Below are 9,375 nucleotides of genomic sequence, written 5' to 3'. Positions count from 1 at the left end.
AGGAAACAGTATAACAACTTGGTCAGCTCGTTGTTTAGTGTGTTGAACACCAATCTCAGGAGATCTGGGGTTTGAACCTTGACTGGGCTTTCGCGTCGTGATCCTAGACAAGACACTTTACCCTCTTCCTCCAGGTGTAAATGGATGCCAGCAATATGATAAAGAAACTTGAGGAAGTGCTGGGGGATCATTTGGGATGGTCTAGCATGCCATCTAGTGGGTGTAGCAGTACTTCCGGCTACATACTTTATGTCAACCCTTTACCCCGACATCAGTATGCATATTCTCCATACTGCTCTCTATACATTTCCTAAGGTGCTGACAAGGAGAATTTGTTTAACAATCAAGAGCTTCTTTAGTTGGTGATCATTTCCTTAATTCTTGTGACCGTCATGTGTGATTCAGGGATAAAACTGTATGGAGAAATTATATTTTAGTCACTCTTGAGGTTTAGAGCGATAAGAAAAGCAAGGTAAGCTGCATGAAAGAACAGATTTATTTCCAACCAATTACTTTTTTCAACTGCTTAAAAAGTATTTCGAATATTGATTGCAGATTTTCGTTACATTGTGTTGAGAAAATTGAATTAATGGCCTAAACTCTACGTTAGCGAATATACAATCCATAGATGTCTGGTGGTTGATTGATTGTTACTCAGAAATCTGTTGCTGTAGTCACTATGATTCCCTCAGAGAGGTGGCGTCATTGCATTCTTAAAGTTAAGTACATGTGAAGCACAGTGGAAGCCAAGTGATAGTCTTGACATCAGATCCATCGGCCGTGCTTGATCTTAACAGGAAGATAAGTCTCTGAAAGAAAATTAAAGGAGATGGAGGAAAGAGCTTGAATCTCTGCCTTGAACCCCTGGGATAGCATTGTCTCAATCTGAAAAAAAAGAAAAATTTCAGCACTTGAAGGAGACGAACAAAAAACTACAAAAACGTTATGTCTAGTTTAAATTTGTTCCAAGGCTTTGAACTCCTATCTGAACCATAATTGACATTGCTTAAACTTGATAGAATTCGCGATATCTCGCGATCATTTATGTCATTTAAAGCTTGCCAAAAGACTTGAATCTCTGAGGACGGTATCACTGTTCACCACTGGGAAGTAGTGATAACATAGCCGCTTAAGTTCTTTTGATGGAGAGAACGTTGAGGGACAAGGTGAGAACTCGACCAATTCTGGGTCACAACAGTTCGTTCTCATTCTGACACACGCGGTCGAAGGTGAAGGGGCGTTTGAGAGTCGTCAAATACCTCCTTTTTCCAAACTTCATGGGACTGAATGTAAGGTCTGTCAAGCAGCTCACGTGCTTTGTATTTGTCTCGTTCGGTAAGCGGTATCAGTTGATCACGCGGAATAGACAACCTGGAATAAGGCGGAGAAATTGACGTTAGGGGACGAACGACCAAAACTCTATCTTGAAGACGATGTTCCGAATGCGTTCCCTTAGTGCTGTTCAGTGTACATGTAGCCAGTAACTCCAGCTCTTAGCGTGGTCAAAACTGGAACCTACTTTGAATAGTGACGTCACCGAACCCTTCCAGATCTCGCTCGGACAGCGCTCCGAGAGTAAACGCCACGGAACAAAGTCACAGACGAACCTGAATTTAGCGGTCACCCACCCACGGGGATTGGCTGGATGACGGCTTAATAAAGGTAAACCGCTGGTTCTTTAGTAAAGGGGTATTACAAAAAAAGAAAAAAACAAAACGATTAAAAGAAGCCATTTGGAACCATAATTGACCACTAACTAGACAAAAACTTGCTAAAAAAATACCACAAGCATAGATTTTGGGAGATAAACATGGATTAAATATACTTGAACAATAAACCTTAAAGCTGCCTAGGAAGCGCGTAATACTTTCCAAAATGAATGTCACTCGGAATGTTTTTTTCACGGCCCACGTTTCACTGACATAATGCAATTTATTACACAACATAGATCGTCCTTTCAAACGAAGATACCTGATGATGTCACTGGGCAAAACGCCGAGCCACTTTAAAACAGGAACTGTTAAGCTATGTGCATCAAACGAGAGAGCCTGGAAAATTCAGCGACCACTGATTGATTAGTAAGGGAATTCAGCAAAAATGTCTCACAAATGAATGTCAGCAGTTTGCCTCCACAGGCGTACCTTTGAACCAAACTTATACACGCTAAGGATCTCTATACCTGTGGATGAAAATGAAGTAAACTCTTGATCACGTAAAGTTTTTTCAGGAAAGCAAATTACTATAATTTCTGCATGGTATCACATAGGCGACGTACTTAACGGAATTTGCTGCAGCCTGTTTGTTGAGGAAACTTCAGATATATTCAACTTAAGTTGAATATATCTCGCTCGCCATGCTGGATTAACGCAGAGAAGTTGCCCCATTAAATTGGTCGAATTCAGAATTTAGATCGAGTATTCCCTAGTTCAACAGTCGACTCGTGCCCCTTGTTTAATTCTCATGAAGATTTACAAAAATTTGGTAAGGAAAGTTTTACTGACGTCGTACCAAGCTTCATTAAGTAAGCATATGCTCCTTTAAGAGATCACAAGAGAGAGGAAAGAGGATTGTCACTCACCATGAGGGTCTGCATCCACAAGGGCTAAGATGGGTATTTGGAGAGTGTACCACAATCGGCGGATCATCATGCGCGTATTCACATCCGGAAAACCTTTACCCTTAAATTTCAAGTCATATAGCATGCTTACAAAAATTATTCAACCCAGCAACTAAAACAGTATCGTTTGTTGTATTGCAATGAGGATAAAATTATACAAACTTAAGAACAAGGAAAACGACGTCGCAACCTAAACTCAGAGTAAAAGTGCGGTGTTCCTCTTTTAATCAGTCATCCCATATTTGACAATATGAAAACGTAAACCTAGAGTGATAGTTAAATAGAGCAGTTTTCAATTGACTGTTGAAAATAATCCGTGATTGCTTCGGTTTTACTCTATTTCGCTCTGATTAGTCCAGAAGACTTGCACCTCTCTCTCAACCAATCAGATGCAAAACTAAAACCAATCTCGACTTGGTCGCGGCTGCGTTCTCCCGCGCTTTAAGCAGTCGGCTTGTTTTTCTTCTGGGTTCTTATTAGTTCCTCGTGATACATTTCCTCTCTTCACTTACTTTGGTTTTGTTTCGTATACGCTCTAATGAAGAAGCTGTACTTGTACTTACAGTAATGACAATACACGGATGTAACCTGTGTAATACATTGTCGTCCATCAACCGCTGGAAGGAAGCTTCTTTCTCCACAACTAACACAAATTTGGCGTCCGAATGTATATCTAGTCGGTCGATAGCTAAGAATAAATACCAAAAACGTAACAGAACCGGTCGGATTTTCCTCTGGTTTTGGTTTAAACACTATGCGTGAAAATTAACTTATAATAAGGAGCAGTGCTTTATATATCTTATATAGCAATGCAGCTTTAATTTCGACCAGACCATTCAAGCGAGAAATACCTTTCCGTGATTACTCTTTACACATTACAAAACGTTCTGCGGGGATAGAAAATTAAATTAAACCAATGGGCTGTACTGTCCCACGGGAAATGTTTGCTATTCAGCATTTGGCTTTATTACATAGCAAGGTAGTCTTTAGGTAAATCCGAACGTTCTGATTCGTGCCAAGAGATTATTCGACCATAGTCGGTATTTGCCGTGTATTTTCGTCTCGCGAAATCCAGCAAATCCAAAATAATCAAGTTTGGCCCGAGTGCCAGATAACAAACTACTTACTAACTACGCTTTCTCAAGCCGTACCGAGAAATATTGGCCCTCGGTCGTTTTTCGTAAGAAGTTAATATACAATCAGACAATTGCCTTTGAGTATTTAATTTACCAGTGGTAGTCCAAGAGTACTTAACATTGAATCAAGCCAGAGACTTTTACGTAGTCTTGCTTACTTTACAAGGATACCGTAAATTCCCTGCACGTGAGAAGACACAAGTGTTCCCTAACAGCGAACAAGAAACCAAGAGTCAAAACAGATTTTTAGTTAGGTATTTCAATCCAAAACGTCATGTATTCCTAGCTTATCTTTACTGTTTGCCAAACTACCCTGAATTTGTTCACCATTAAAAAGTAAATTTGAAACTGTGACACTCGCCGTGTTTTTGACTCTCAAGAATAACCTAACCTTTCGACAATTTGTGACAAAATAAAATTGCAATTTTTCTGTTGAACACAGTGTTGTATAGTAGAGAGACTTAGCACTGCGTTTGCGTGAAACGGCAAACGTCGGCTTGCCCTTTCACATTTCACGTAATATAGCGTGAACCTTTCTGTTTTAGCTTCGCATGAGTTCTCGTCGTGGTGGATTTGAAGGCGCCCCTGCATAACTTACGAGGAATAGTTTTCCTGCACCTTTCCTCGGTAGTTAACTTCTACTCTGTGAGAGAAAAAGTGAAGAGAATCAAGTACGTACACGACAAACACGAAACTTGTTACTTCCACTTAAAAATGGCAAAGCGCAACTGGCACACGTGAAAAAATAGCGGGAAAAACAAGGTCACGCGGTTACTCTCGTCGTGCACGTTTCATATATACAGGATGCTAAATCTCTCTACTGCAACACTATGCGTCAACGTCAAGCCTCCGTTAATCCATACACTGATCACGTGCAACGACAAACAAGTCATTATTACTGAATCAGCCTTAGAGGCCTTTTTCTTGGGTAATCCTCTGAAGGTATTTTAACCTGGCACGTTCACGTTAAAACGAGTTATACTCAATTGTGAAATGTGGATAAATAAATTACTTACTTACTTACTTACTTACTTACTTACTTTCAAATCGTTTCTGTTAACGGAACAGTTTAGAATAAACCCATCCTTCGTCGTTATTTTATCTCACGAAGACATTTCATGTTTCGTCTATTCGTTCTCCACCGAGAATTGAGGCACCATGCGGGGTGCCTGTCGGCTATTATCATATACGATATCACATATTTAACAATTATTCCACGAGCGCGCGTTGGATATGAGATGATAGATAGCCAACGAGGCGCGTAGCGCCGAGTTGGCTATAATCATCTCATATCCAACAAGCGCGAGTGGAATAATTGTTTTATTAAAAACTTTAAATTAAATTATTAAATTTTATTAAATTTTTAGCTCCCTTTTAATTTTAAGCTGCCACGTACGCTTACCATATTTGTAGATTATGGTATATTGTCTGATATACCATAATGGCTAAGCCAATAAAAAGTCTTGAATTGCATTATCCAATGATCTAGTTTTTAATAATCTGTTTTATTAAAAACTAGATCATTGGATAATGCAATTCAAGACTTTTTATTGGCTTAGCCATTATGGTATATCAGCCAATATACCGTAATCTACAAATATGGTAAGCGTGCGTGTCAGCTTAAAATTATAAGGGAGCTAAATATTTGATAAAATTTAATAATTTAATTTAACGTTTTTAATAAAACAATTATTCCACTCGCGCTTGTTGGATATGAGATGATTATAGCCAACTCGGCGCTACGCGCCTCGTTGGCTATCTATCATCTCATATCCAACGCGCGCTTGTGGAATAATTGTTAAGTAGCAATCAGCTTATCGAAGATTCGCGTTGCGGCGGGAAAAGGTCTTTCTCACTGAATAGCAATCATTATTAAAAACTGGATCATTGGATAATGCAATTCAAGACTTTTTATTGGCTTAGCCATTCTGGTATATGAGCCAATATACCATAATCTACAAATATGGTAAGCGTACGCGTCAGCTTAAAATCAAAAGGGAGCTAAAAAATCCGGTTTCTTCTTACAAAATAATAATTTCTTGGGGGCGTTTTTAATGAAACAATTATTCCACTCGCGCTTGTTGGATATGAAATGATTATAGCCAACGAGGCGCTACGCGCCTCGTTGGCTATCTATCACCTCAAATCCAACGCGCGCTCGTGGAATAATTGTTAATTATACCAAACTCTACCTTTGTATTTACCCATTTTTTGTAGCCACTGTATTTCAGTCTCAAGAAGAGCATAGCGGGGCACTGTACAAAACTACAAAAACCCATAACGTAAACAAACAAACAAACAAAAATTAAAATGACAGGCCAAACCGAGTTACTATCGCTGCAATCCACAGAAGAGCCATCGTGTTCTTTGTACCTTAGGTCTCCAGCGATACAACCTACAGTAAAAGATAAGAACCCTGCATAGCAAATACAGATGACATAACACCCTGTAGGTGAACTACTAACTTAAGGTAGGAGTCAAATGAAACAGATGGTCTTGGTCAAGCACTCTTTTCTTTCAATTAGGTATTTCTCCCTTCTTTTCTTTCATAACGATGCTACGTGTACCATCGTCTGAGTTAGCTTTTTTTTAACTGCTCTTTCTACAAACGTTTTAGTGAGTCAACTTTGACTTTTACAGGAAACTAACTCCGGCGATCTTGAAGCACCCTGTCCCTGTCCTTTCAATTGAGACCAGTGAGGTTGTTTGAAGACTGAGATACATTTACAGGAGGCACTCTCAAACATTATCATCCTTATATCATTAAACCACAAGCTTTCTCTGCTGTTACAATATACTGTTTGAAAATGAGAAACAGAGCTTACCTTTAGATGCAGCCAGCTGAAAGAAAAAAAGAGAAAAAGTCTGACAGTTGCACTTAGATAAGTTTTCCTTGCTTGAATTTTAAAGGTGACTTTTAATTATTTTCTGAGAAGAACTTTTGCATTTAACTTTGCCACCTCAGAGTGACCTGCATCTAATTTCTCCTTACAATATCACCCCTGAATCAAACATTAAGGAAATCATAATCATAAATTATAGAAGCTCTTGATTGTTAACCAAATTCTCCAGGTAAGCACCACAGGAAATGTATAGAGGACAGTATGGAGAATATACCTGCTGATGAAAGGGTGTAAAGGGTTGAATGGGTTTTACTGGGTTTCTTGATAGTGAAGCACTCGTGAGAGTATTTATGCATAACTTGTAACGAAAAAGTAAGTGTGGTTATATACATTTACATACAGGGGTTTCATTCATGTTTTCAGCAGGATGGCAACTGATTTTCACAGGCAGGCAAAACTTTTTGACAGCATATACTAGTAACTTGGAAAGAGACTGACCTAATTTACTGCCAATTATTGATCATGATAGGAACAAACTGGCACTGATGACAACTAAATCTGGTGTGAAGACAGAATCAGATGGCTGCTGATTGACAACAAGGAGACATTTCTGGTGCCTTACTTTTGCTCTTGGGCGACTCGGAAATTTTAGTTTTTTCATACAAAGCATATGCTGGGCACCCTGGATTTCACAGTTTCAGAGCACTGGGCTCCATTCAATTTTCCTTAGAGCACAGCCTTGAAAATGAAAGCTTCTAGTTGCACATTTGAACTAACTTACCACATGTAAACAGTGTCTTGGAACTTTCAGCATGCATGCAATGTTGTCAATGATTGAATCCACAACATTCTGATTCCCAAAGAATGGAACATCAGAATAATAGATATCTCTGCAGATCAGTTAAAAGTTGCAAAAGGAGATTAATTAATCAGACCTCACTTAACCCCTCAAGAGCACTTTATGTTTGGTATTGCCTCAAAAATTTTGTATAATAGACTGACCGTTTTGTTGCATAAGTATCTTGCTGGAGAAGTTTGTAGCAAAATGCCATGACCCTTAGTGTTGCAGCTATGTGTGAAAAAAAAAACACATTAGAGATCTCTTCCAACACTCATTCTTGTTTTACATTTTCATCTGACCATAGGATTACTGTCAACCAAACAGGATTTGACAAATAAGAAAGCGTTAATGCTCTTGAAGCTAATCATGTCACTTTTTCTTAAATGACGTCTGTTCCCTGCTATCTCTATAACTTAGTGTGACCATTTTATTTTATATGCTGTGTCCAAATGTTGAGTAGTCCATTAAAACTGCAGCTTGTTTACATGAGAGCTGTTAAGTTTATTCTGTGTGCATCAAATGTGTATCAGACAGCATCCATAAAACACCTATCAGTACCCATATCGTTCTATAATTTTTTCCCCTGCACATTTTATCTGCAAAGATATTTTTAAGGCTAACTCTTCAATTTCTCTGCTCCAATCTCTAACACTCCTCCTCTCTTCCTTTCCCACCCCCCCACCTTTTCTTTGTGTCAATCCTTTTCCTCTCATCCCTTCCTTCCTTTATAAAACAGTACTACCCCCCCCCCCCCTCATTCACATGCTTCTTTCATTTCTTTGCTGAGCTACACTATTTGAATCGTAACAAATTATACTCTGGTGTTACCAAACTTTCCAATTGATGCCATGGAACTGAATCTGTGTTCTGTCTGGTTGACATCGTCAATCATTTCAATTCCAACTGCACTGTTAAACCTGTTAAATAGGCAGAATATGTTTTCACTCATACTCCTATGACGTGTAACAGTTCCTTGGATAAAAAAAGAAATTCTAACATATCTAGGTTTAGTTATCTTTATTAACACTATTATCAATATCGTAATCATATCATATTTATTATCATGATTATCCAAACTAAACAATGTAGTTATCATTAATTTCAGAACCTCTTTCATTATTATTACCACTAAACACAATATAAAGTGTTAACTTACCTGGTGTTCTTCCACGAATTTCTGCAGTTATACTTCAGGGAAGGAGGTTTATTTTGTGAGATATCCTCAACTATTGTCTGAATAATTTCTTCTAGTTTAGTAATGACTTCATCTCTACAGATAGATAACTGGAAATCACTTAATGAGTACAATTCATGGATCGCTTGATTTCCAGGTAAATGTAATACATATATTTATGTAAGTAATCCAACACTCTTGTTTTCTGAAATAAATATTTTGACCACGATAACTTTTCTGAAAAACTACAATCAAAACCTCAGCAACGTCCTTATTGACACTCACATACGACGCTATATAAACCACGAGAGAACTTTTACGGAGAATGCTAATTAATGAAAGTGAAGCAGATATTTTGAAGGAATTAATTTAAAGCGTTTACAGAATTTCTTCAAAGTCCTCTACGCTTACATGCTGTCCTAGATCGATCGACTTACAGAACTTTCAGCGAGACTTTTTCTTGCGGAGAAAGTCCCTACCTGGATAACGTCTTAGGTTTTACAATACTTTTTTCATCTAATTCATCACTTGATTTCTGCATTGAATCTATTCTATCCAAAGATTGCAGCTGTATTTTAAGTTGGTTGACACAACGCCAAAATTCTGTGTTTGAGTTGGCCGCCATCTTTGAATTATCTCCCACAATGCAATGCAGCCTAGCGCTAGCTATAAAAAAACTCACGAAGATCAAGTGAACCTTAGAGCCACAAAAAGACATTTATCTACCGTATTTGATCATTCTTGAATTGGAGAAATAGTATGTT

General features: G+C 38.3%; 1 protein-coding gene across 2 annotated transcripts; it reads right to left on the bottom strand.

Annotated features, from left to right (window-relative positions):
- Window positions 1–478: 478 nt before the first annotated feature.
- Window positions 479–9,352, bottom strand: LOC111322156 (meiotic recombination protein SPO11). Of its 2 annotated transcripts, none has more exons than XM_088742861.1 (14): window positions 9,091–9,352; window positions 8,594–8,707; window positions 8,266–8,354; window positions 7,599–7,665; window positions 7,378–7,486; window positions 6,579–6,594; window positions 6,078–6,169; window positions 3,925–3,961; window positions 3,181–3,290; window positions 2,579–2,678; window positions 2,142–2,179; window positions 1,972–2,048; window positions 1,260–1,371; window positions 479–885 (listed from the first exon to the last, which is right to left on the bottom strand). In XM_088742861.1, the coding sequence occupies exons 1-14, from the start codon at window positions 9,327–9,329 to the stop codon at window positions 766–768; spliced, it is 1,320 nt and encodes a 439-aa protein (XP_088598987.1). In that variant the 5' UTR covers window positions 9,330–9,352; the 3' UTR covers window positions 479–765. The 2 variants fall into 2 exon arrangements, with proteins under 2 accessions (XP_088598987.1, XP_022780946.2); XM_022925211.2 differs by having other exon boundaries at window positions 6,078–6,148; window positions 9,091–9,351.
- Between the last annotated feature and the right edge of the window lie 23 nt (window positions 9,353–9,375).

Source organism: Stylophora pistillata, chromosome 13, assembly GCF_964205215.1.
Source record: "Stylophora pistillata chromosome 13, jaStyPist1.2, whole genome shotgun sequence".
Taxonomy (NCBI): Eukaryota; Metazoa; Cnidaria; class Anthozoa; order Scleractinia; family Pocilloporidae; genus Stylophora; species Stylophora pistillata.
This window is presented reverse-complemented; position numbering and strand designations above follow the sequence as displayed.